The following is a 27,415-nucleotide window of genomic DNA, read 5'->3' on the forward strand; positions in this document are numbered from 1 at the left end:
GATCATTCTTTATCTAATTTGTTTCCTAATTTATATAATATTTCAACTGATCCTGATTTGCTTGTAATTGAAGCCTTCTCGTACGGTTCTTTACATCTTTCTTTTACTAGACAACTAACTGGTATGTTACTTAATGATTGGACTGCATTATCTTCTTTATTACATGATTGCAACCCTGACTCTAGTTTAGCGGATTCTTTATTATGGCGATGGTCCTCTAACGGGACATTTTCTGTGCATTCTTATTATCTTTGGCTTGAGTATGGTGGGATGGTCAATACTGAATTTACTGCGATTTGGTCTTCCAAAATCCCTCTTAAAATTAAGATTTTCCTTTATTTGCTCAAACAAAACAAGGTTTTAACTAAGGAAAATCTGATTTCGAAAGGGTGGACTGGTGATACCTCATGTGTCTTTTGTGGTGCTTTTGAATCCACTGATCATCTCTTTGTCCATTGCCCTTTCACTCTTCAAATTTGGCGATGGATTTCAGCACATAACAACTTTATTTTTGAAGGTTATACAATGGAAGATATTTGGTATATTAATGCTTGTATCCCTCTCAAGAACAAGCCATTAGTCGAGCTTGTCCGTGGGGCTGTTCTATGGTGTATTTGGCTTGTGCGAAATCAAATATGTTTTCAAAATGTTTCAATTCCTTCTTTGCAGGTGGTGGGTTCTAAGATAATATCCTTATCTACCTTTTGGTGTAAATCATTGTATGATGGTTCTTTACTGCCTTTATCTTTAATTTTACCTTTACATACTAATGACATTCCCTGTCAGGTCATAATTCCATTAGAGGAAGAGGTGGATTCATTAGAAGTGGATACAATCGAGAGGGATTCAATGGTGGCAGATTCAACGGTAGATATAACCCATATTCTTGGGTTAGAGCTCCTAAATAGTTTGTAGGCTGTTTGTTTTGGGTAGTTTTATGGTGTTGCACAACATGTTTAGTTTCCCTTTATTTTGGATACTTGTTAGGTGTACTTTGTTTTTGGTACATGTGGTTGCTTTGGATGTGATAAGGCTATTTTGTTGTACTGTTTTTAGTTTGATTGCTGGCTTGTCCCAGCTATTGTATCTGTTCTAGTTCCAATTTTTTGAAATTGCTTAATAAATAGTAAAAAAATTCCAAAAAATGTAAAATTTGGTCTCCAAGCACATTTCAATATGGAGAACAAGATGAACGGTTCGGATCGACGTTTTGAACTTTAAAATCGCAAAATATGAGTGTGAAGTAAAATAGTCGCTTTACTTCACAACTCACCATAGCCTACCTCTCTCTCTCTCTCTCTCTATATATATATATATATAGAGGAGGGATCAAGTTACAACACTTGAAAGTTACAACAAAGTTACAACATCATTTTTTTTCATTTTCAAAGTCCAAATCGTCGATCCAAACCGTTAGATATTCAATCTATATTAAAATGTGCTTGCAGACCAAATTTTACATTTTTTGAAATTTTTTTGCTATTTATTAAGATGGGTACAAAATTGCTGTTTTTTAATGGTGCAGAATTTTAATAAAAACAGCGATTTTGTACCCATCTTAATAAATAGCAAAAAAATTTCAAAAAATGTAAAATTTGGTCTGCAAGCACATTTTAATATAGATTGAATATCTAACGGTTTGGATCGACGATTTGGACTTTAAAAATGAAAAACAATGATGTTGTAACTTTCAAGTGTTGTAACTTGATCCCTCCTCATATATATATATATATATATATATATAGGATTTGGCTAATATGCTATGGGTAGCTAAGAGGCCTCCTGTGCTACGGCTCAATATTCGACTTTTCAAAATCCTAACGGTCGATCCGAACCGTTCATCTTGTTTTCCATATTAATATGTGCTTGGAGACCAAATTTTACATTTTTTGGAAATTTTTTACTATTTTTTTAGATTTATTGAATATCGCTGTTTTTTATGGTCCAGATTTGTCTGAAAAACAGCGATTTTCAATAAATCTAAAAAAATAGTAAAAAATTTCCAAAAAATATAAAATTTGGTCTCCAAGCACATATTAATATGGAGAACAAGATGAACGGTTCGGATCGACCGTTAGAATTTGGAAAAGTCGAATATTGAGCCATAGCACGGGAGGCCTCTTAGCTACCCATAGCACCGTAGCCAAGTCCTATATATAAATATATATATTTTTTGAAATTTTATGGCAGTAGCTCCCAGAATCATTGTAATTGCAATGCGAAACAAATCACGTACAAAAAGCAAAAACGAAAAGAGCAGACAAAACCCTAGCGCTACCACTTCATTCACTTTCGTTCGCCCCTCTCCAGTCTGTACTCCTTCTCTCTCTACCTCTGCTCTACCACCCCTCCAGCAACCCACTTTCCATCCTTCGCATTCTCCGGACGGTGGACAGAGACTGGCAACAACACTCCCTCTTTCTCATCCCACGGTCCCACCGCAACTTCTACGCCTCTTCGTTGTCTTTCACACCTTCAGAGATGAGAGAGAGTCGGCAACGATAGCCCTAGTCACTAGCTCTCCGTACCCCTGCACCTTTCTGTCTTCCTCCACTCAAGTCGGAAGTTTCAGGGAGAGTTGACGACAATAGTCCTAGCCGCCATCCCTCCCATCTCCTAGCGCTCCCAACCCTCATGCCAACACCCTCACTACATAAAACCCTTGATAGGGAAGGGGAAACTGAGGTCGCACAGATCTCTCCCACCCACAAACCTAATGGAAAAAAGAAAAAAAATGATGATGTCCCCTTTCCTCCGATCGCTGGCCAGCCGATGCTTGAAGGTCGTTGGTGTTTGCTCTAGGATTACAAAACAAAATTGACTATTGTCAACCAATCATATAAACAATAATTACAAACAAAATGTTTGCTCTAGGACACCCGACTCTATCATTAGCGCAACTGAATTTTGACCAGAACTTCCAACCCCTGACTCAATCGGAACTCTCTTTACATAGAGTTTCATCATCATATATCCATTCCCTTTAACCATCCGTACAAGCCTATCCATGAATTCTTTGTTAGTATCAGCAATTTGGCAAAGCAACGGTCGGGGGTATTCCAATGTTCAGTCGAGCTACCAATTCTAAGTTCCACCTTTTTGGGGTATTCGAATGTAACCATAAATCAGAGACTTCAAGTCCAAAATTGAGATTTCATCAATAACCATGAATGAATATGCTGGATTTTTGATGTCATAAATCCCGAATGCATCAGTCTTAAATTCTCACCATAATGTAGTGGAATGAATATTTTTGGCCAACAAACTACATTGGTAAATGATGAACATATGTAAGTCATGTGATATTCACAAAATTAGGTTACTAATTTAAATAATTAAATAAATAAAAAATTACTAAAAAATCACCTCAAAATTCTCCTGTTTTTGCTTTCGAAATCACCCCTTCTCATCCTCTTTCTCTTCTTCTTTTTCTCTTTTATTGAGTTTGAGTGAGTTGTGAGTGGGAGGAGAGACAAACATGGTTTATATAGCCTGTTTCAAAAGAAAAAAAAAAAACTCGGTTGCTGAGAAACTCGACGGCCCAAATTTGGTCTCGACCGCCGAGTTTCTGAGGGGCCTGAGCATTTTTATAATTTGTCAAAATAAATAGGAATTTCTATTATTTTTATTTAATATTGAATATTAATAAAAATTTCGAGAGTATGACTTGTAGTTGGGGGATGAAAATGGAGCGAATAATGCTGATATCATATTTATATCCACATTCTAGTGAGTGAATACGAATAAAGATGGAGAGTGATTAAGTCCCACAAGTGAAGGGGAGAGGCGCATGCATCAGTATATAACTGTTAAGCCTGTAAGAGTTCGAGCGGAGAAAATAAAGAGGAGATGAATACTATGTGTACAAGAGGATATTATGCGAATTGCCAATTGGAGTGTGCAGTATGTCAAGATTATCCCCTCGAAACAGCCTTCCATGTCCTATTCCAGTGCAGGTATGCATCTCGTGTTTGGGGTTGTATGGGACAGCTTATTACTCATGCGAATTCAATGTTTGAAACATGGGACAAATCACGGGCTTCATATAAGAGAGTGGTGAAAGAAGGAAAGAGGGTCTGGGCAGGAAAGAGGGTCTGGGCAACAAGGTTTATGGCGGTATTGTGGAATATTTGAAAGCAAAGGAATGATACTATATTCAAAGGGAAGAGAGTGCATCCAGTGGTACTTGCAGCGCGAATTCGAGAAGAGACTGAATTGTGGTTATCTTGTTGTAGGCGAGACAGTGTGGCAGTTGCCAATGTTGTGCAGTTTAGTAAGTTTTTAGGAGACTGTTTTTGTTGTTTTAAGCATATCTATTTACTGTAATTTGGTAGCTGCTACCAAAGTTTCAAAAAAAATAAAATAAAGAGGAGAGAGGGTGACGATTAGAAAACAATCGGATCCTGTTTCCCTGATATACGCGAAATGGTTCTTTGATAAGCGGGAATACTAATATCGTATCCGAATCTGGAATTAATTCATCATATGCATGTGCAGTGTATATCCGGATCCTCACCATATGCATATGCAGTGTATATCCGGATCCATATCCGAATTCGGAATTAATTCACCAGATGCAGTATATATCCGGATCCAATAATATACAGATTCACATTTAAAATTATTCGGATCCATTTAATTTGGATTCGGAATTGTGCAGATCATTTAATTCGGATTTGGAATTATGCAGATCTGTTCAATTCGGATTTGGATTATTTTCGAATTCGGAGGGGATTAATTCACCAGATGCAGTACATATCCGGATCCAATAAAATATGGATTCACATTTAAAATTATTCGGATCCATTTAATTTGGATTCGGAATTATGCAGATCATTTAATTCGGATTTGGAATTATGCAGATCTGTTTAATTCGGATTCGGATTATTTTCGAATTTGGAGGGGATTATCCATGTTCGTTTTCAGCCCTACTTGCAGTCGCAGGTGAATTTAAAATTTAAAATTTAGTCTCTGTTGCATTTTTTTATCTCGTATACTGTCCCACACTTCCTCAGTTCCTCCACTTTTTTAGTGATATGTCTCCATCTCTCTCTCTCTCTCTCACTCTCACTCAGATCAGATGGCTTTTGGAGAGGACAGAACAACCCTCGTCTTAGTCAATCTTGCATCTATCATGGAGAGCGCCGACGAAGCGTTGCTCCCAGCGGTTTACAAGGAGGTGGGTGCTGCATTGCACGCCACTCCTACTGGTCTCGGATCGCTAACTCTGTTTCGCTCAGTCGTACAATCATTGTGCTATCCCCTTGCCGCCTACATGGCATCCCGCTACAATCGGACACGTGTCATCGCTCTAGGTGCCTTCCTATGGGCTGCCGCAACCTTCCTCGTAGCCATTTCCACCACTTTCCTTCAGGTTATTGAATCTATTGTTCTTCATTTTCTTGTTTTTTTTTGTCTTTAATGGGATTTTTTTGTCTTTAATGGGATTTTTTTGTGTGTTTTGATTATTGACTGCTCATATTGAACAAAATTGGTAAAGCCAGGTTGCAGTCTCAAGAGGTCTAAATGGCATTGGACTAGCATTAGTGATACCAACAATCCAATCGCTGGTCGCCGATTTGACTGAAGAAGAATCACGCGGTTCGGCATTTGGATGGTTGCAATTCACCGGAAGCATGGGCTCCATAATTGGAACCTTCTTTGGCCTCCTCCTAGCATCCACCACAGTCATGGGTATAGCCGGATGGCGAATCGCTTTCCATCTAGTTGCGGCTATAAGCACCATAGTTGGATCGCTCGTCTGGTTCTACGCTGTGGACCCTCATTTTGCAACCAAATCCATTTCGTCAAAGAATGAGACCACACAGAAATCCACACTCGAAGATATGCAAGAATTTTTGAAAGAAGGAAAGGGAGTCTTGCAGATACCAACATTTCAAATAATTGTTGCTCAAGGTGTTGCCGGCTCATTTTCAGGATCTGGTCTCTCTTTTGTCCCGATGTGGTTCGAACTCATCGGGTTCTCTCACGAGTACACTGGTTTTTTGATAGGTGTTTTCCATGTTGCAACTTCAATTGGGGGAGTTTTTGGGGGAAAGTTGGGGGATTTTCTTGCTCGGCGTTTCCCTAATGCCGGGAGAATTGTTTTGTCACAGATTAGCGCGGCCTCGGCAATTCCATCTGCAACCATTTTGTTACTGGTGCTACCATATAACCCCTCTACAGGAATTTTGCATGCTGTTGTAATCTTTGTAATGGGTGTACTTGTCTCATGGAATGCCCCTGCCACAAACAAGTATGCTTCTTTGTTGACATCAATTTATGGCTACTTTGCACAAATTATGTTTATAGATCACATCACTATCTGTCCTCTCATATGTACTGCTGAAGCCTGAAAGCCTAAAACTTCGTTGAAACTTTTAGTTTTGGTCAAAAATTCCCTGCTGTTCAATTAAGCATTTTAACCCAACTTAACTCATTTTTATGTTGGGCAATTAAACACCAAACAACCTGACCTTACCCATATGATTCTTATTATCCAAATTTAATCATAAGTCTTGCATGTGTAACTTCTTCGTGTAATTTTGAATTCATTTTTTGTATAGAAACAGCTGTGTTCTCTTGGTCATCCACTATAATTTATTTTGTTTATTGAACTACTTTTAACATATGCAGTCCAATATTTTCTGAGATTGTACCGGTGAAATCAAGAACAAGCATCTATGCACTGGACAATTCTTGTGAGTCAATACTAGCGTCTTTCGCCCCTCCAATTGTTGGTGCTTTAGCCGAACATGTCTACGGTTACAAAATAGGAGATTACGGCAGGAGCGATGATCCAAAGACCAATCAAGAAAATGCGGCCTCTCTAGCCAAGGCGCTTTACACTTCTGTATCCATTTCAATGCTACTTTGCTGCTCCATCTATTCCTTCCTGTACTGCACTTACCCGAGAGACAGAGAGCGAGCCCGGATGGATTTTCTAATAGCTTCAGAAATTGAGCAGATAGACTTAGACAGTTCAGAAAAGGTGAGAGATCATACTTGCCTCCAGAATTTTGAATCAGAATATGACAATGAAATGAGTACTATTGACTTATATCATGAAGGAGGAGGTTTTGAGAGTGATGTTAGTGCGGAGAAATTGCTAGGACATCAATTATAATTATAGAGAAATAGGTTGATATTTCATTCTTGATCAATTTAAGTTCTCTAAAATACAAAAATAGATAAATCGTAGAGTAGCTGATACTATGGAGAAAGAGGGCTCTTTATTAATTAATTTTCAGTTGACATGTTCGATCTCGTAATACAAATTTGTATAGATAGAACAGGGTGTAAACTGTAAACTACTGAAATTATTAATTAATATTATGTTTACTCCCGAAATGTGTTTGTTCAAATTAGGTTGTCAAAGAAACATCTTTACTCATTTATCAGTGTTGTAAAAAACGGTCAATTAGTCAGTAGTGGTGATTAAATTGTCATGAACAGATTTGTCGGAAGACTGTTTGTGGGTGGATAAGACCTAATTGGCTGATTTATCTCATTAATTGCTCATTTTTTGTTTAAATAATCTGATTCATTATCCGTTTTCCGTTTGTACATTTTGATTATTATTTTCTGCATTTATTTTCTTGTATACACTGTATTTCGTCTTATCTTATATGGAGTTTTTTCAAAATGGCAATTTCCTAAAACTTTATTAGTTTACAAGAAAATTAAGTTAAAATAAATATATTTTGATAAATTAAATTAATTATTTTTAATAAATTATGAGTATATGGACATAATTTTAATGAAAATGTAAAATTGTCCGTAAAATATCGATTAATCAGTCTCATACTGATTAATCATTTGGCATGATTATATTCGTCCGACAAGCGCATATTGTTATTTACAACATTGATTTATCATATTCATATTGTATTCAATATAAATAAAGAACATTTTTGCATAAAAAAAAACTTTCTTTAACTAATAAGAATACGAACATGTTTTTCCCATCTGTTGCTCTATTAGATTAATGGATAAATACAAAAAAATTATTATATTTTTTTATTGATACATATAAGTATATAACTTCTTTTATTTATACAATATTTTATATAGTTTTATTTTGTTAATAATTTATATATTTTTAAATAATAAAACCAAGCAATTATTTTTTTTTTTATTCATATTTAAGATATTATGCACATAATGTGTTTAAAAGTAATATCTACATTTTTTATTTTTGAATTAGACACTTAATTTTTATAAGCTATAAATTATTTGATAATTATTTATTACTCATTTGTTATTCATTAATTGTAATGATTAATGCTAGAGTACCAATAAGACTAATGCTTAAAGGGTAGGGATAAGATATGAATAACACTAATTTAAATCATTAAAACAGAAAAAATATCTCTTTACAACTCGTACTGTATCTATGTTAAACGGGCAATTGATAAGATATGACTAAAATTAATTTAAATATATAAAAATATAAAAATATCTCGGTACGACCCGTACCATACTTATTGAGTACTCTTATAAAATGGTAGATGAGTCTATCATTAATTTAACTCTTACAAGAATAACCTTTATAAATTTTATCACATGTTCACATTAATAGGGATACTGATATAAATTATGATTTGCGTGATGCTACAAAAACCACAACTATATATATAGAGTAGAATTAGGGTCACTACTATAGAAATGGTCATTGTACACTGCACATTGTACACGGATTTGAAGAATCCGAACCGTTAAAACCCACCTACCTTACGAGTAATGCGTCTACATGTGAAAATTTTAAACATTCGAATTAATTTAGTATAAAGTCAATCGGTCAAAATTAGAAAGTTAGTAAATTAATTTTAATGCATTCATTTTTTGAATGTTTTTTGACTGTTTGACTTTATACTAAATTAATTCGAATGTTTAAAATTTTCACATGTAGAGGCATCACTCGTAAGGTAGTCGGATTTTAACAGTTTGGATTCATCATTTAAAATTAATTTAACGGGTTTTGGTGAACTTAAGAACACCCTAGTTCTACTCATATATATAGAGTATACTAGTATCATACCCGTGCGTTGCAACGGGGACATATTATAAGAAACAAATATATCAATGAAACTAATAATTATCTAAAAATTAAGCCACATGTTAATAGAAAATTTATATGATTATGTATTTTTAATTAGGGTAAATTTCGCTCTAGGTCACTAAACTTTGTTATTTGTCACGAATTGGTCACTCAAGTTTGATTTGTCCATTTCGAGTCACTCAACTTTGTTATTTGTCCCAATCAAGTCCCTATATTTTTTCCATCCAAAATTTTAACGGAATATGCTAATTCCATTAATATTTTGGATGGAATATGCTCATTCCGTTAATATTTTGGATGGAATGAGTATATTCCGTTAATTTTTTGGACGAAATAGGAATATTTCGTTAAAATTTTGGATGGAAAAGTATAGAGGGACTTGATTGGGACAAATAACAAAGTTGAGTGACTCAAAAGGAACAAATTAAACTTGAGTGACCAATTTGTGACAAATAACAAAGTTTAGCGACCTCCAGCGAAATTTACCCTTTTAATTAACTTTAATCGTGATCTCTGATAACAATTTGATGATGTGATGATTCTTTACTTTTAAGTACCAATGATATCAAATAATAGCTCGATTCGAATCTAATATCAAATATCATACAACAATTCAATATCGACATATAATATGATATCAAAAAACATAAATAAAATGTGTTATCGTGTGTATGTATAGGATACATATATACATACACGTATTATAAGAGAAATATATATTCACACACACGTTCCAATTTAGAATAGACACACACACACACACACATATTGACATATTATATATTGAAAGTATATTCTAAATTACCCACACCAATATGTATAGAAACAAAGAAAGAGAAATATGAAAATAAAAATAAAATGATTTCCATTGTGATCTGTATAAAAACGAAGAAGAAATAAGGAAACAAAGAAATATGAAAATGGAAGGTGGAGTATTCTCAATTGAAGATGAGAAATATGAAAATGGAGAAATAAGGAAACAGATAAATACATTGCTAAATTTCAGAATTTATTTAATTTTAATTGTAATGTATCGTGTGGCAGCACATGTGGTGAGTATGTTTTTAACTAAATTTAGACTTCTATACATAAAACAGATGCATTTAATCAAAAGAAGACAAATTATGTAATTGGAGGGCTGAGATCAAATTAGAAGTTTCATCAATCATAGCCGTTGGCGGATGGAAAACCCAACGTGCTTAATAATAGAATGGAGATATATATGTATGATATAAAAGTTTTTGCTAAATAACAATATTCTAAATAGCGTGCTATAGCGACATAATAGCAGTGTTATAATGTTTACGGACTTTGAACGCTAAGTTATGGGATGAAAGTGCATTATTTCAATTACGACCGCTATAGCGATAATAGCGGTCCGCTATCTGCACTACACGCTACGCGCTATAGTGCACGCTATGCTACCCAGGCTTTTATATAAAAGCCAAACTGAAAATTAGTTTTAAAGATCAACTTTTTCAAGGTCCAGATTGATTTTACTTTTAAATAAAATAAGATAGATAGTTTATTCCGTGATGCTTAGTTCTTTTTTTAATAAAAAAAATATATAGTTTATATCATGATGCTTCGGTTATTTTGAATGGAAAAAGATAAATAGTTTATGATATTATTAAAGATATTTTGAATAACGATTTATATTTTGTATTATAATCTAATTCTTTAATTAATTTTGTGTTACTTATTTTTCTATAAGACTTTAGATATGGTTGATAATTAGTAGAATATAAAATATATGTTTTTAAATAAAAAACGTTATGTATGATGGCTTTAGTTATAACTACGCTATTCGCGATAACTTCTTCTTTTTTAGTCTTTTCGCTATGACGCGATAATCGCTATTTAGAACCTTGCTAAATGAAGCAAGTATACATCTACATTTTCATCTACACTTTCGTTATATCTACATTGCTAAATGAAACTTCAAAATTTTTGTATGTACATGCATCACTCATGAAATACTTGAATTTCAATGTTTTGAATTCATAGTTCAAAATCAATACGATCGTCTTTTAGAGATGTACTCATCAATCTCTCTTGATAAGCACATCACACTCTAGTTTTGGTTTACCAGTCTTTCATAGTATCCAAGCAATTCTTATTTACTTGAATACTTTTAACTTCAGAACCTTTTAATAGGGTCACCGATTTAGCTCTAAAAATCAGACAAAAATGGTCAACTATGTTTTGTTTATATGATGATCAATTTGGAAGTTGTATTACATGAGATCCACATTGATTAAATCTGAACCAAGAAAACCTCATCCATACTCGTATACTTAAATAAATGGGATCTCCACCAGATACGGGGAAGCTTGCAAAGCCAGTACCAAAATACACGTAAAACTGACGAGTCAAAATTCAAACGCGGCCCAAAGTCAACTATAAACCCGAGCAAGTCAGTACTATGTGCCTCAGCTATCATTACAAAAAGAAAAGAAATCAAAACGGATATCAATTGAAGATCCCGCGACGAAAGCCTACCCAAACCGAAACAAATCATTTACCGTTACCCCAATCCGGACTAATAGATCAACCTATACCCGAATCCGATCAACATTAAAAGCGAAATGATTGGCTTCTGAGTTCTGAATAATTTGAGATTTATTAAAGAACTCCTAGCAATTTGCAATGAACCTTACTTAAACGGTTAAACCCCCCAACCTTGATCTATAACCGGTCCATGTGGATGTCTTGCTTGGGCGCTTTAATTACGTGCTCTCACTTTCGGTCTTGGAAACCAAAAATAATAATAAATAAAACAAATAAAATAAACCAAAGAAAAGTGGGAAGTGCCTGGAGTACTGCTGGCTAATGTTTCTTTATTGAGATATGGCCAATAAAATGCAAGTTATTTTTATTCATTTTGGTTCTAATATTTCGGAAACTTTCTCAAATCAACATTTATCATACTCCCAAAGTATATTCCCCGACTATGTTCCCTGCCCCATTACAAATACATCTGTTTTCCCGCTTGTAGATCTGAGTCAACCTCTCCACCTCTCTCGGCAGACAACAAAATGGGAATGGATAAAATGAAGATGAAGACAACCTTAATATTAGTCAATCTTGCCTCAATCATGGAGAGGGCAGATGAGGCGCTGCTGCCAGCAGTGTACAACGAGGTTGGTGTCGCACTACACACCACGCCAACTGGTCTTGGGTCATTAACTTTGTTCAGATCACTAATACAAGCATCCTGCTATCCTCTAGCTGCCTACATGGCATCGCGGTACAACCGTACCCATGTCATTGCATTGGGTGCATTCTTGTGGGCTGGGGCCACTTTCCTAGTTGGCATTTCTAATTCATTCCTTCAGGTATATCTTGCAGCCTTCCCTGCTTCATTAATTAATTTTATTGCTCTTTGGTTCCCTTGACCTTAATTTCGTGCTACATCTGTTGTCATTGATATAAACTAGGTAGCAATATCAAGAGGCTTAAATGGCATTGGGTTAGCACTAGTATCACCAGCTATCACTTCATTAGTTGCCGATTGTGCTGAGCCAGAATCACGGGGTTTGGCATTCGGATGGTTGCAATTCACTGGATGCATGGGCGCTATATTAGGAGGCTACATTGGCCTTCTCCTAGCACCAACTACATTCATGGGTATAGCCGGATGGCGATTTTCTTTTCATCTAGTCGCAATCATAAGTATAATTGTTGGTTTGCTCGTCCGGGCTTTCGCAGTAGACCCACATTTCCTTTGCAAAGCAAATGCTGTTTCAAGAAAGAAAGATACCGAAAAGGAATCTGTACTTGATGGTGTGAAGGATTTTCTGAGAGAGGCGAAGTCCGTCATGCAAATACCTACATTTCAAATTATTGTTGCTCAAGGTGTCATGGGATGTTTTCCCTGGTACGCCCTTTCTTTTCTGTCGATGTGGTTCGAGCTGATTGGTTTCTCTCATGGATATACGGCATTTCTTGTGACCCTTTTCTCAATCGCCACATCACTTGGTGGACTTTTTGGGGGGATTATGGGGGATTTTCTTGCTCGGCATTTTCCAAATGGAGGGAGAATAATTTTGTCCCAAATCAGTGCAGGTTCTGCAATTCCGCTAGGAGCTGTGTTGCTATTGGCAATACCATATGATCCGTCCAAAGGATTTTGGTATGCTATTGTTATTTTTGTTATGGGTTTGATTATCTCCTGGAACGCACCGGCTACCAATGGTATGTTACTCCAATTTATTTGTTTTATCTTTCACTAGTTCTGGTACTCTCGTTTTCTTTGATCTTCAGCTAGTATTATTTTGTTAATTATTTTCCTATTCTTGGCCTGTATATCTACCATTTGCACAGTCCAATTTTTGCGGAGATTGTACCCGAGAGATCAAGAGCAAGCATCTATGCACTAGACAATGCGTTTGAGACGATACTTGCCTCTTTTGCTCCTCCAATTGTCGGCATTCTTGCCAAGAAAGTGTACGGTTACAAAATCAGAGATAGCAACATGAGTGATGATCCTACCATCAATCGAGAAAATGCAGCCTCATTGGCTAAGGCACTTTACACTGCCGTGGCGATTCCTATGGTATTCTGTTCCTCCATCTACTCTTTCTTGTACTGCAGTTACCCGATAGACAGGGACCGTGCCCAGGCCTATTCTCTTATGGCTCTTGAAGATCAGCATATTGAGTTGGCGAATCCCAGGATGGTTGATAACAAGATTCAATTTGGCAACTTCGGTACAGAATTTGGAGATGAAATGAGGGATGACATGGAGAAATCGTCAACAAAACAGCAGCAAAGTAGGATTTAGCATGGTTTTAAGTTTCGTAATGAAACCAGTGGGCATACCCACTTTTGTCAAAAAAAAAAAAAAGATATAGCATGTTTGTTGTTCCTTTTCTTTCTGTCTATCTTTTTTTTTTCTCCTAAAAAAATATTGTTTCACTAATATTGTCTTGAGTTGTAGAGGAAAGCTGTTGAAAGCCACGAAATTTGAAATAACTCTGATCGGCCAAAAATAAATGTTTGTAAGATAATTAATTTGCTCAAGGATTTAAAGAAACTATGTCGAGAAATTAAGTTAATGCCTAAGAAATATATATATTACACTATATTTCGCTCCGCATGTTTAAAAAATTTACTAGATGTCTTTACAAATTTACATCACATATAAAAATTACTTCCTTACTGCATGATAGCAGCTGTATTTATACTTACGAAAGATTAATTAAAAACCATAATACAAAAGTTTAGGATAAACATTAGCTAGGTTTAGTGGCAGATATCATTACAAAGAACCCATTTCTTACACATGTAAAACCAACCAGCCCACATGCACTACAGAGGTCCTCCAGTTCTGTTTCTGACACATAAATCGTGTTGCTTGTGAACTGAGCAAAATACTGCATGTATTATACAACCAAAATCATGAAGTCGCCTACATAAAACTTGTAGCATAACATAGTTCTGAATGTTGTCAATAGTTTTACCATAGTATTTACCTGGCGAGTAAATCTCAAGACAGGAACAGCTGGGGGAACGACGTCTGCAATGAAAGTTGTTGCAACAAACACACCTCCTGGACGAAGAACTCGGCTTATTTCTGCCACCTGGAAGAAATGTGAAGCAAAAAAAAAGGTCATGACAGGCAAGAGTTGGTTACAAAATATAAACCGGTTCACTAAAGGGCTATAGAGGTTTCGAAGTCTTATCATATTAAGAATTCATTCTTTTAATTTATAGAAAATAGCATATTCGTCTACCTCTTCAAAATATATACATTTGATTGCCAAAACGATTATGGATTGTTCAAATTTGTCCAGAAAATAGTTATATTTGGAATTCATAAGATTAATCTTTCTATTCTCTTCACTCTTATGTCATCATGAGTTGACAATATCACGTCCTGTATATTGTGCTCTCTCCCCATCTCTCCAGAGGCTGCTTGGTGTCTCTCCCACTCTCTCTAAAATCCTAATGCATTCGATTTCAAGGATTTCAAATGTTTTTGAGTTTGCTCCAAAAGCGTGTAGTGGGAGAAAGAAAGCATCTAGCCATGTGCGGTCCACTGTCCAATGTATATCATAATATAAAGCACTACACAACCATTGTTGCTAGTTGGACTAACAGGACCAACTTGAACAATCTAAAACACTTTTGAAAGCTTTAGGAAGTCAATCAGGATAAAAAAAGATGTTATATAGTGATTTGAATAATACTTTACTATCTGGGTCACAATTGGAACAAAACAGAAATACATAGTTTAACTTGAATCATTCAAGGTAGTTTCAGAATTAGATGCACAACTTGTCCTGAAAAAATATTATTAAATAACAACAGAATCAACTTGAACAATCAAGTAGTTTGGGACAAACAGAAACAAAACATAAGTGCATGCGAACCTCAACATTAAAAAAAAATGACAAAATAGTTTTGAATATCAGGACCAAGTGGAACAACACAAAATTTATTGCAACTTCCACGTACAATCAATAATATTAAAAACCAATGTGCAACTTAGCCTTAATAAAATCAAAACTAAACGGAGCAGAACTCAAGACAGAGTTAAAGCTGATTGAATTGAAGAAGAGAGCTTACAGCAGAGACCGGAGACTGGTGATGGCCAACAATGGAGAGCTGCTCCAGCATGGACAGCATCAATGGAGCCAGAAGGGAATGGTAACCGTGATATGTCTGCCCTTACCAAGACTAAATTCCTAAAAAGCAGGAAACAGTTCCAAAAAGACTTACCACATGACTATAATAAGAGACATAAAAGGTAAACAAAATTAACAAATAATAGGGGTGGTCAAAAGTGTACTCATGTGGGATGTTCTCCTTCTCAACAAACTCACTGCATTGACGCAACATATTTTCTGAGAAGTCCAAGGCAATGACTTGAGAAAACATCCCACTTCTGACAAAAAGCCTCGAAAATAGCCCACTTACCACAACTGGCATCGACAATTGTTCCTCCTATGGTTGGCTTCAGGTACTCCTTCGCCATTTCAAACTGCATGTTCCCAGGTTAATATCATAGTATGATATTGTTCCAAAAAACACTTCGAAAAATAGACAATCTTCAAGATATGGGGTGTAAGGAACCTCTTTTTGAAGGCCGGGAAAACCACCTCATACGAAGTTTTGGCGCCAGCCCCTCTCTTAGAGAAAAGATACCAAGGGGCTCCTGTTGGAACAAACCATGCGTGATAAATAATCTTTTCAACAGGTTAAATGCAGTCAATAGCTCAAATTTTAAATCCTATCTAATTTTCACTGACTCAAAAATTCTTTAGGGCCCCAAATTTTATTAATCCATTGACCAAAATTAAATTTTGAAAAGTTATCAAGATGAGGAAATGTCAAGCCTAAAGAGCTCTGTTGCCACAGGCATGGATTCAGTATATTCCCCAGAACTAGCTGCCACAGTCAAATCAAGATATGTTCCATTATTTGGGTTGTCTTTCTTGCATCTGTTACACTTGAGAAGAGGCCCATATATAGAACTCCTGTCATAAGTTTGAAGAAAAAGAAGTGGTAAGACCATAACAAGAATTCTTTTAAGAGTGATATTACTTACTAAGCAAGGTTAGTTGCTTACGAAGATTCATCAGATTTCTTCACAAGAGGATAGTAACAGATTGGGCAGGCCAGCTTAGCTGCTCTTTGTTCAGTTTTGGCATCCAATTCAAGATCTTGTTGAATCTAGATCCGTGCAAAAATATAAAAATTTATAATGTGTTATTGATATTAGACTTATACATAAATATTAAGAAAGTAAATTCGCTAAACTGTTGTGAATTGAACAAATAGATAGTTGTTTTATAACATTACTGAGAGTTCTCTTCATCAAAAAAAACATTACTGAGAGTTCGCAATAAAGGACATATGAGCATCTCAATCCCAGCACTGTTTTTGGTAAAGTTTATTGTTTTGAGTCTTTTGACAGTTTTAACTAGCAGTTATCTGTTTCCGACGGGTCCCACTAACTGCCACATCTCTTGAAGACAATACAAAGTTTCAACCCATGACAATTTCTATTTATTTATTAGCTTTATCCATGCAAAATTAATAATATCCTACATAGATTAAGACTCAACAAACAACTAAAAACAATTATGACAGGGAGATGGCTGATAAATTTGATCCAAGTAGGAAACCAATTTGAATTAACAACTGCATACCAATAAATTTGAATTAACAATTAGGCCGGCTTGAACACCTACTGTTCAATTATTGATTATCCTTTGTGCGCGCAATTGGGTATAAACCAACGCATAATTTTTCTGTCATCATGATAACCCACTTATGGCAAGATGAAATTCTCAGTTCACCATCCAAAAATGATACCAAAATACGTTTCTAAAACTGTACCCAGTGCAGTGAATGATTGCTTGCTACAATGTTTTGCTATTTTTATTTGGTTAATGAAATTTAGTATGCAAAAGCCTACTACTTCAAGAAAAAGAAAAGAAAGTTATACGAAATGTGCATGTAACGAAAAATGTTGTTGCTACTAAATAAAACAGAGAATGAAAACGGAGAAACAATAAGCATACTTGACTGATTTCCTCAATGGGGGAGGAAGTAGAAGCAGAGGCCGCAACTCGAAGCATGGTTGCGGGTAGGAATACCAAAGGTCTGGTGGCACACTGTGCGCTTCTACCTCTGTTCAACCAGACGCATCGCCGAGGGAGGATCGTTCCGATGCTTCCGACCACTCCCGCCATTGCCTCTCTCTCTCTCCCAAACCGCGCCCCTTTTTTTAGGCTTAATTTCTTATGTATCCTTAAAAACTCTTCTAGTTTCTTATTTCTCCTTGTAATTTTGAATATAGCAAATATACCTCTCGACTCTTTTAAACGTTTCTTATTTGCCCATGCAACTCTCCAGCCTTAAAATTGATTCATCCAAATTTTTAATACCCATTTTACCCTCCTTCTCCTCCCCAGTTTGTATCTTCTCTTTCTATCTTCATCCAAAAGATATATAGGAACAAAAGGCTCTTTGTTTTCGTTTCAAATCCTCTCTCCATTCTTTTCAGCAAGTGCTTCCATCCGAAATACACATTAATCTAATCCTCTCTCCATTCTTTATTTTCTATACGAAATACACACTATTCTTTCTCATGCATTTCATCAAACACCTTTTGTGCATCCTCCATGGACCAGCTTACGAACAAAAGGCTCTTTGTTTCCATACGAAATTACTACCTCTCAATTCTTGTCTTTGTTTCTATTCCTCCCTCCATTCTTTTCCTGTAGTTATCATCACAAGTGATGGAAACAAATAATTTGACATTTTTTATTTTACACAAGTAAAGAAGAAAAAAAGAAAAAAAAAAACAGGTAGCGAACAATTGTGAGGCTTTCGTGTATTGGGGATCTTTTTATTCGTGTTATATAATGGAGTTAATACATAGTATTAAGACGTGATTTTATTTAAATTGATATAAGTATCGTCTGATTGGTTACTTACACTATTTGCTTTTAATTGGAACCCTATAGGTTGCAAAATGTTTATATGTATAAGAGCTCCCTCTACGTGCATAATGTATTTTGTTTTCAATATGACTAAAAGTAATTTAAATAGATAAAAATATAGAAAATCTCGGTCTAATCCGTACCATACATATTAAGTACTCTTATGTTTGATTGTGGAATAAGTGGTAGAGTAAACCCTCTATTCCACCTTTAAGGAGTCAAACGAGAATTAAATTTGAAGAAGTAATATAGAGTAACATTTGAGTTAATTCGGATTAAGTTACAACATTTGAGTTAATTTGAATTGAGTTACGCATCGCCGAGGGAGGATCGTTCCTTTTGCCTGAAGTAATTCTTATTTACTAGGGTACTTTTAACTTCAGAACCTTTTAATAGGGTCACCGATTTAGCTTTAAAAATCCGACAAAATTGGTCAACTATGTTTTGTTTATCTGATGATCAATTTGGAAGTTGTATTACCTGAGATCCACATTGATTAAATCTGAACCGAGAAAACCTCATCCATATTCGTATACTTAAATAAATGGGATCTCCACCAGATACGGGGAAGCTTGCAAAGCCAGTACCAAAAAAAAAAAAAAAACTCAAACTCGTGCAGTGCCAGTACCAGAACACTTTGACAAGTCAACGGAATTCCCAGCACACGTTGCGTTGCGTTGATTGACGAGTCAAAATTCAAACGCGACCCAAAGTCAACTATAAACCCGAGCAACTCAGTACTATGTGCCTCGGTTAGTCGGTTATCATTACAAAAAGAAAAGAAATAAAAACGGATATCAATTGAAGATCCCGCGACGAAAGCCTACCCAAACAGAAACAAGTCATTTACCGTCACCCCAAATCGGACTAATAGGTCAACCTATACCCCAAATCGCGAAATGATTCGCTTCTAAGTTCTGAATAAGAGAATAATTAGAGATTTAAAGAAACTCTAGCGCAATTTGCAATGAACCTTACTTAAACCCCCAACCTTGATCTATAACCGGTCCATGTGGATGTCTTGCTTGGGCGCTTTAATTACGTGCTCTCACTTCCGGTCTTGGAAACCAAAAATAATAATAAATAAAACAAATAAAATAAACCAAAGAAAAGTGGGAAGTGCCTGGAGTACTGCTAGCTAGAGTGGAAAAAATGTGTCGTGCCGTAACTTTGACTTCGTGCCAAGCCGTATTGTTAAGGGGTCGTCACGCCGTGACTATTCACGTGCCGTGTCCAAACGTGACCAATCACGTTTCCCACGTTTAACTATTTTTTTATAATTTAAGTTAGTTTCTTCAAGATTCACCATTTAATTAAAGACCTAATGATCCTAATTACACGTAACTCGCGTGATTACGTGCCGTGCCGTGACCAAAATGTCAAGGTGTGGTTACAGAACAATAACCCGTGTCGTGCTGTGCCATTCCGTGTTGTAGCCGTGTCATTTCGTGACAAAGCCAGCTCTACCGTGTCATTTTTCGCACACTACTGCTGGCTAATGTTTCTTTATTGACATATGGCCAATAAAATGCAAGTTATTTTTATGCATTTTGGTTCTAATCTTTCGGAAACTTTCTCAAATCAACATTTATCATACTCCCAAATTGTATTCCCCCACTATGTTCCCTGCCCCTTTACAAATACATATGTTTTCCCGCTTGTAGATCTGAGTCAACCTCTCCACCTCTCTCGGTAGACAACAAAATGGAAATGGATAAAATGAAGATGAAGACAACCTTAATATTAGTCAATCTCGCCTCAATCATGGAAAAGGCAGATGAGGCGCTGCTGCCGGCAGTGTACAACGAGGTTGGTGTCGCACTACACACCACGCCAACTGGTCTTGGGTCATTAACTTTGTTCAGATCACTAATACAAGCATCCTGCTATCCTCTAGCTGCCTACATGGCATCACGGTACAACCGTACCCATGTCATTGCATTGGGTGCATTCTTGTGGGCTGGGGCCACTTTCCTAGTTGGCATTTCTAATTCATTCCTACAGGTAAATCTTGCAGCCTTCCCTGCTTCATTAATTAATTTTATTGCTCTTTGGTTCCCTTGACCTTAATTTCGTGCTACATCTGTTGTCATTGATATAAACAAGGTAGCAATATCAAGAGGCCTAAATGGCATTGGGTTAGCACTAGTATCACCAGCTATCACTTCATTAGTTGCCGATTGCGCTGAGGCAGAATCACGGGGTTTGGCATTCGGATGGTTGCAATTCACTGGATGCATGGGCGCTATATTAGGAGGCTTCATCGGCCTTCTCCTAGCACCAACTACATTCATGGGTATAGCCGGCTGGCGATTTTCTTTTCATCTAGTCGCAATCATAAGTGTAATTGTTGGTTTGCTCGTCTGGGCTTTCGCAATAGACCCACATTTCCCTTGCAAAGCAAATGCTGTTTCAAGAAAGAAAGATACCGAAGAAGAATCTGTACTTGATGGCGTGAAGGATTTTCTAAGAGAGGCAAAGTCGGTCATGCAAATACCTACATTTCAAATTATTGTTGCTCAAGGTGTCATGGGACGTTTTCCCTGGTACGCCCTTTCTTTTCTGTCAATGTGGTTCGAGCTGATTGGTTTCTCTCATGGATATACCGCATTTCTGGTGACTCTTTTCTCGATCGCCACGTCACTCGGTGGACTTTTTGGGGGGAATATGGGGGATTTTCTTGCTCGGCATTTTCCAAATGGAGGGAGAATAATTTTGTCCCAAATCAGTGCATGTTCTGCAATTCCGCTTGGAGCTGTGTTGCTATTGGCAATACCATATGATCCGTCCAAAGGATTTTGGTATGCTATTGCTATTTTTGTTATGGGTCTGATTATCTCCTGGAACGGACCGGCTACTGACGGGTAAGTTACTCCAATTTATTTTTTTTATCTTTTATTACTTCTGGTACTGTGGTTTTCTTTGATCTTCAGATAGTATCATTTTGTTAATTATTTTCCTGTTCTTGGCCTGTATATCTACTATTTGCGCAGTCCAATTTTTGCGGAGATTGTACCAGAGAGATCAAGAGCAAGCATCTATGCACTAGACAATACGTTTGAGTGGATAGTTGGCTCTTTTGCTCCTCCAATTGTCGGCATTCTTGCCGAGAAAGTGTACGGTTATAAAATCAGAGATAGCAACATGAGTGATGATCCTAACATCAATCGAGAAAATGCAGCCTCATTGGCTAAGGCACTTTACACTGCAGTGGCAATTCCTATGGTATTATGTTCTTCCATCTACTCTTTCCTGTACTGCAGCTACCCGATAGACAGGGACCGTGCCCAGGCCTATTCTCCTATGGCTCTTGAAGATCAGCATATTGAGTTGGCGAGTCCCAGAATGGTTGATAACAAGATTCAATTTGGCAACTTCGGTACAGAATTTGGAGATGAAATGAGTGATGACATGGAGAAATTGTCAACATAACAGCAGCAAAGTAGGATATAGCATGTTTTTAAGTTTTGTAATGAAACCGGTGGGCATACCCACTTTTCTCAACAAAAAAAAATGATATAGCATCTTTGTTGTTCCTTCTCTTTCTTTCTATCTATTTTTTGCTCCTAAAAAAAAATATTATTTCACTAATATTATCTTGAGTTGTAGAGGAAAGCTATTGAAAGGACCACTTATATTGTTGGAAGCCACGATGTTTGAAATAACTCGGATCGACCAAAAATAAATGTTTGTAAAGTAATTAATTTGCTCAAAGGATTTAAAGAAACTATGTCGAGAAATTAAGTTAATGCCTAAGAAATATATATGTTACACTATATTTTGCTCCGCATGTTTAAAATTTTTTACTAGATGTCTGTACAAATTTACATCACATATAAAAATTACTTCCTTACTGCATGACAGCAGCTGTATTTATACTTACGAAAGAATAATTAAAACCATAATACAAAAGTATAGGATAAACATTAGCTAGGTTTAGTGGCAGATATCATTACAAAGAACCCATTTCTTACACACGTAAAACCAACCAGCCCACATGCACTACAGAGGTCCTCTAGTTCTGTTTCTGACACATAAATCGTGTTGCTTGTGAACTGAGCAAAATACTGCATGTATTATACAACCAAAATCATGAAGCTGCCTACATAAAACTTGTAGCATAACATAGTTCTGAATGTTGTCAATAGTTTTACCATAGTATTTACCTGGCGAGTAAATCTCAAGACAGGAACAGCTGGGGGAACAACATCAGCAATGAAAGTTGTTGCAACAAACACACCTCCTGGACGAAGAACTCGGCTTATTTCTGCCACCTGGAAGAAATGTGAAGCAAAAAAAAAGGTCATGACAGGCAAGAGTTGGTTACAAAATATAAACCGGTTCACTAAAGGGCTATAGAGGTTTCGAAGTCTTATCATATTAAGAATTCATTCTTTTAATTTATAGAAAATAGCATATTCGTCTACCTCTTCAAAATATATACATTTGATTGCCAAAACGATTATGGATTGTTCAAATTTGTCCAGAAAATAGTTATATTTGGAATTCTTAAGATTAATCTTTCTATTCTCTTCACTCTTATCTGGAAATATCACGTCCTGTATATTGTGCTCCCTCCCCCTCTCCAGAGGCTGCTTGGTGTCTCTCCCACTCTCTCTAAGATCCTAATGCATTCGATTTCAAGGATTTAAAATCTTTTTGAGTTTGCTCCAAAAGCATGTAGTGGGAGAAAGAAAGCATCTAGCCATGTGCGGCCCACTGTCAAATGTATATCATAATATAAAGCTTACACAACCATTGTTGCTAGTTGCACTAACAGGACCAACTTGAACAATCTAAAACACTTTTGAAAGCTTTAGGAAGTCAATCAGGATAAAAAAGATATTATATAGTGATTTGAATAATACTTTACTGTCTGGGTCACAATTGGAACAAAACAGAAATACATAGTTTAACTTGAATCATTCAAGGTAGTTTCAGAATTAGATGCACAACTTGGCCTGAAAATAAATTATTAAATAACAACAGAATCAACTTGAACAATCAAGTAGTTTAGGACCAACAGAAACAAAACAGAAGCGCATGTGAACCTCAACATAAAAAAAAATAAAAATAAAAACTTGACAAAATAGTTTTGAATATCAGGACCAAGTGGAACAACACAAAATTTATTGCAACTTGCACAATCAATAATATTAAAACCAATGTGCAACTTAGCCTTAATAAAATCAAAACTAAAAGAAGCAGAACTCAAGACAGAGTTAAAGCTGATTGAATTGAAGAAGAGAGCTTACAGCAGAGGCCGGTGATGGCCAACAATGGAGAGCTGCTCCAGCATGGACAGCATCAATGGAGCCAGAAGGGAATGGTAACCGTGATATGTCTGCCCTTACCAAGACTAAATTCCTAAAAAGCAGGAAACAGTTCCAAAAAGACTTACCACATGACTATTATTAGAGACATAAAAGGTAAAACAAAATTAACAAATAACAGGGGTGGTCAAAAGTGTACTCATTTGGGATGTTCTCCTTCTCAACAAATTCACTGCATTGACGCAACATATTTTCTGAGAAGTCCAAGGCAATGACTTGAGAAAACATCCCACTTCTGACAAAAAGCCTCGAAAATAGCCCACTACCACAACTGGCATCGACAATCGTTCCTCCTATGGTTGGGTTCAGGTACTCCTTCGCCATTTCAAACTGCATGTTCCAGGTTAATATCATAGTATGATATTTTACCAAAGAAAGCTTAGAAAAATAGACAATCTTCAAGATATGGAGTATAAGGAACCTCTTTTTTAGGGCCCGGAAAACCAGCCCAAACGAAATTTTGGCGCCAGCCCCTCTCATAGAGAAAAGATACCAAGGGGCTCCTGTTGGAACAAACCATGCGTGATAAATAATCTTTTCAACAGGTTAAATGCAGTCAGTAACTCAAATTTTATATCCTATCTAATTTTCACTGACTCAAAAATTCTTTAGGGCAGCAAATTTTATTAATCCATTGACCAAAATTAAATTTGAAAAGTTGTCAAGATGAAAAAATGTCAAGCCTAAAGAGCTCTGTTGCTACAGGCATGGATTCAGTATATTCCCCAGAACTAGCTGCTACAGTCAAATCAAGATATGTGCCATTATTTTGGTAGTCTTTCTTGCATCTGTCACACTTGAGAAGTGGCCCATATATAGAACTCCTGTCATAAGTTTGAAGAAAAATAAGTGGTAAGACCATAACAAGAATTCTTTTAAGAGTGATATTACTTACTAAGCAAGGTTAGTTGCTTACGAAGATTTATCAGATTTCTTCACAAGAGGATAGTAACAGATTGGGCAGGCCAGCTTAGCTGCTCTTTGTTCAGTTTTGGCATCCAATTCAAGATCTTGTTGAATCTGGATCCGTACAAAAATATAAAAATTTATAATGTGTTATTGAGATTAGACTTATACATAAATATTAAGAAAGTAAATTCGCTAAACTGTTGTGAATTGAACAAATAGATAGTTGTTTTATAACATTACTGAGAGTTCGCAATAAAGGACATATGAGAATCTCAATCCCAGCACTGTTTTTGGTAAAGTTTATTGTTTTGAGTCTTTTGACAGTTTTAACTAGCAGTTATCTGTTTCCGACGGGTCCCACTAACTGCCACATCTCTTGAAGTCAATACAAAGTTTCAACCCATGACAATTTCTATTTATTTATTAGCTTTATCCATGCAAAATTAATAATATCCTAAATAGATTAAGACTCAACAAACAACTAAAAACAATTATGACAGGGAGATGGCTGATAAATTTGATCCAAGTAGCACACCAATTTGAATTAACAACTGCATACCAATAAATTTGAATTAACAATTAGGCCGGCTTGAACACCTACTGTTCAATTATTGATTATCCTTTGTGCGCGCAATTGGGTATAAACCAACGCATAATTTTTCTGTCATCATGATAACCCACTTATGGCAAGATGAAATTCTCAGTTCACCATCCAAAAATGATACCAAAATACGTTTCTAAAACTGTACCCAGTGCAGTGAATGATTGCTTGCTACAATGTTTTGCTTCTTATATTTGGTTAATGAAATTTAGTATGCAAAAGCCTACTACTTCAAGAAAAAGAAAAGAAAGTGATACCAAATGTGCATGTAACGAAAAATGTCGTCGCTTCTAAAAAAAAAAAAATAGAGAATGAAAACGGAGAAACAATAAGCATACTTGACTGATTTCCTCAGTGGGGGAGGAAGTAGAAGCAGAGGCCGCAATTCGAAGCATAGTTGCGGGTTGGAATACCAAAGGTCTCATGGCACACTGTGCGCCTCTACCTCTGTTCAACCAGACGCATCGACGAGGGAGGATCGTGCCGATGCTTCCAACCGCTCCCGCCATTGCCTCTCTCTCTCTCCTAACCCCCGCCCCGCTTTTTATTTTATATTTTCTTTTCCTTGCAAAGTTGCAAGTTTCCTTTTTGGATCAATTAGGTGATGGGCGTTCTTTATCCACGATGCGAGATTGCCGAACACGAATTACATGTGGGTTGTTTTGGGTCGATTAGGGGGTTAGGTGTCGTATCTCGTATCTTCTAGGCCTGAAAGAAGGCCCTAGTTTTATTTATAATCAACCAAGGATCTGCCTTAAAGTTTAAAAAGAAAAAAAAAAAAAAAAGCAAATAAAAGAGAAGAGAAAAGAAAAGGCAAAATGAAAAAGAGGACCAAGTTTGCTATCCTCTAAATTAAAACAGAATATATTTTTTTAATAGATTGATTTTATCTTATTTTCTTGCAGTTACCTTTTCTTCTTTTGAAATTAAAAATTGAAAGCAAGGTCAATATTTATTTTTCTTCTTTCTTTTAATAGATGGAGTCGTGTATAATGGCAAAGAGAGAGGCACTTGCTCCATGACCTTAAAAGAATTTCAAAAATATATTTCTTATGCTTTAATTCTTAAAAAATATAACAATATAAATTTTGTTTAAAATCATTGTAAAATTGTACTCATCCTAAATTTCTGTCCCTTGTACATTTCTTTACATTCACTTCTTATTATGCCAACAAAAGATATTCCGGAAACATGACGGTATTCACATCAACATCTAAACCACCAACTGTTTAAGCATATAAACGACTTCAATTATTAATTAATGGGATCTTAAAATGCCGGGTCAACATCTGTGTTTATAAGTTGCCCTGCTTTGATTTTCAAGTTTGTTTTTACTTAACAAGATCCTAATTATGAGAACACACACTCCAAATTATTTCCAGCTAGATTCGGTTGAACTTTCTCCATCTATGCCTTTATAATTGTATATAATTTTTTGTTTTTTTAGGAAAGAATGGAGTTCATTCTTCCTTTTAAAAAAAAAAATCCAATAGATACTGAATTTTCAACCTTGTATATGATTATTCTTATAGCATAAATCCTTATCGGTTGTCAAATATGGTTAAAATAAATAAATAAATAAGTGGTACTAGAGGTTCTACTTTTATCCGGTATCCGGTCCTAATATGGCACCGAACTGGATTCGAACCGAAACCGATTTGAATCCGATTAATTTGGGTATGATATGGTTTTAAGAATATGACCGGCTAAATTATAGACAGTTACAAAATTAATACTTAAATATCCGATCTGAATCTGCACCAGAACCGATATTTGTAATTCATAGGATATGGGTTTGATTTAATTATCTGGCCGGCAACCGAATCCAACCTAATACCGGTATAAATACCCGATACAATACTAATACAATTCTTTATAATTAATTAATATAAAAACATAGATTAATACTATAGATAGATAATCATATGTAATATATTTTTAGGAAACAGATTTTTATTTAAGTAATAAGCTATACCATAAAGATACCGAGAGTTTTTTTTTTCTTTTACTATTTGACATGCAAAAAGGTAAAGATTACAAGAAAGATTGGACA

At 35.8% G+C, this 27,415-nt stretch overlaps 4 protein-coding genes and 1 pseudogene across 7 annotated transcripts; 3 read left to right on the plus strand and 2 right to left on the minus strand.

Moving 5' to 3' along the window:
• Nucleotides 1-5,050: 5,050 nt before the first annotated feature.
• LOC144558793 (uncharacterized) lies at nucleotides 5,051-7,344 on the plus strand. Its single transcript, XM_078307675.1, has 3 exons — nucleotides 5,051-5,374; nucleotides 5,505-6,256; nucleotides 6,637-7,344. Exons 1-3 carry the CDS (start codon nucleotides 5,081-5,083, stop codon nucleotides 7,124-7,126), a joined length of 1,536 nt encoding a protein of 511 aa, XP_078163801.1. The 5' UTR covers nucleotides 5,051-5,080; the 3' UTR covers nucleotides 7,127-7,344.
• A 4,683-nt stretch (nucleotides 7,345-12,027) lies between these two features.
• On the plus strand, nucleotides 12,028-13,847 carry LOC144558532 (uncharacterized). Its single transcript, XM_078307373.1, has 3 exons — nucleotides 12,028-12,399; nucleotides 12,502-13,262; nucleotides 13,388-13,847. Exons 1-3 carry the CDS (start codon nucleotides 12,100-12,102, stop codon nucleotides 13,845-13,847), a joined length of 1,521 nt encoding a protein of 506 aa, XP_078163499.1. The 5' UTR covers nucleotides 12,028-12,099.
• A 303-nt stretch (nucleotides 13,848-14,150) lies between these two features.
• LOC144557971 (putative methyltransferase At1g78140, chloroplastic) lies at nucleotides 14,151-17,798 on the minus strand (annotated as a pseudogene). The gene is made up of 9 exons (XR_013512824.1): nucleotides 17,596-17,798; nucleotides 16,638-16,741; nucleotides 16,405-16,545; nucleotides 16,142-16,223; nucleotides 15,858-16,049; nucleotides 15,651-15,753; nucleotides 15,581-15,589; nucleotides 14,539-14,646; nucleotides 14,151-14,439 (listed from the first exon to the last, which is right to left on the minus strand). The product of XR_013512824.1 is annotated as a putative methyltransferase At1g78140, chloroplastic (transcript).
• On the minus strand, nucleotides 14,151-25,947 carry LOC144557969 (putative methyltransferase At1g78140, chloroplastic). Of its 3 annotated transcripts, XR_013512823.1 has the most exons (9): nucleotides 25,701-25,947; nucleotides 24,769-24,878; nucleotides 24,536-24,676; nucleotides 24,274-24,355; nucleotides 23,992-24,182; nucleotides 23,775-23,886; nucleotides 22,686-22,793; nucleotides 22,374-22,586; nucleotides 14,151-14,220 (listed from the first exon to the last, which is right to left on the minus strand). XR_013512823.1 is itself a non-coding variant. In XM_078306646.1 (8 exons), the coding sequence occupies exons 1-8, from the start codon at nucleotides 25,869-25,871 to the stop codon at nucleotides 22,446-22,448; spliced, it is 1,050 nt and encodes a 349-aa protein (XP_078162772.1). In that variant the 5' UTR covers nucleotides 25,872-25,947; the 3' UTR covers nucleotides 22,298-22,445. The 3 variants fall into 3 exon arrangements, 2 of the variants coding, with proteins under 2 accessions (XP_078162772.1, XP_078162773.1); XM_078306646.1 differs by lacking the exon at nucleotides 14,151-14,220 and having other exon boundaries at nucleotides 22,298-22,586; nucleotides 24,769-24,872; XM_078306647.1 differs by lacking the exon at nucleotides 14,151-14,220 and having other exon boundaries at nucleotides 22,298-22,586; nucleotides 25,701-25,940.
• Nucleotides 20,141-21,970, plus strand: LOC144558381 (uncharacterized). Its single transcript, XM_078307224.1, has 3 exons — nucleotides 20,141-20,523; nucleotides 20,626-21,383; nucleotides 21,513-21,970. The coding sequence occupies exons 1-3, from the start codon at nucleotides 20,224-20,226 to the stop codon at nucleotides 21,949-21,951; spliced, it is 1,497 nt and encodes a 498-aa protein (XP_078163350.1). The 5' UTR covers nucleotides 20,141-20,223; the 3' UTR covers nucleotides 21,952-21,970.
• Nucleotides 25,948-27,415: the final 1,468 nt, after the last annotated feature.

This window comes from Carex rostrata, chromosome 8 (assembly GCF_964058835.1).
Source record: "Carex rostrata chromosome 8, lpCarRost1.2, whole genome shotgun sequence".
In the NCBI taxonomy this organism is placed as follows: Eukaryota; Viridiplantae; Streptophyta; class Magnoliopsida; order Poales; family Cyperaceae; genus Carex; species Carex rostrata.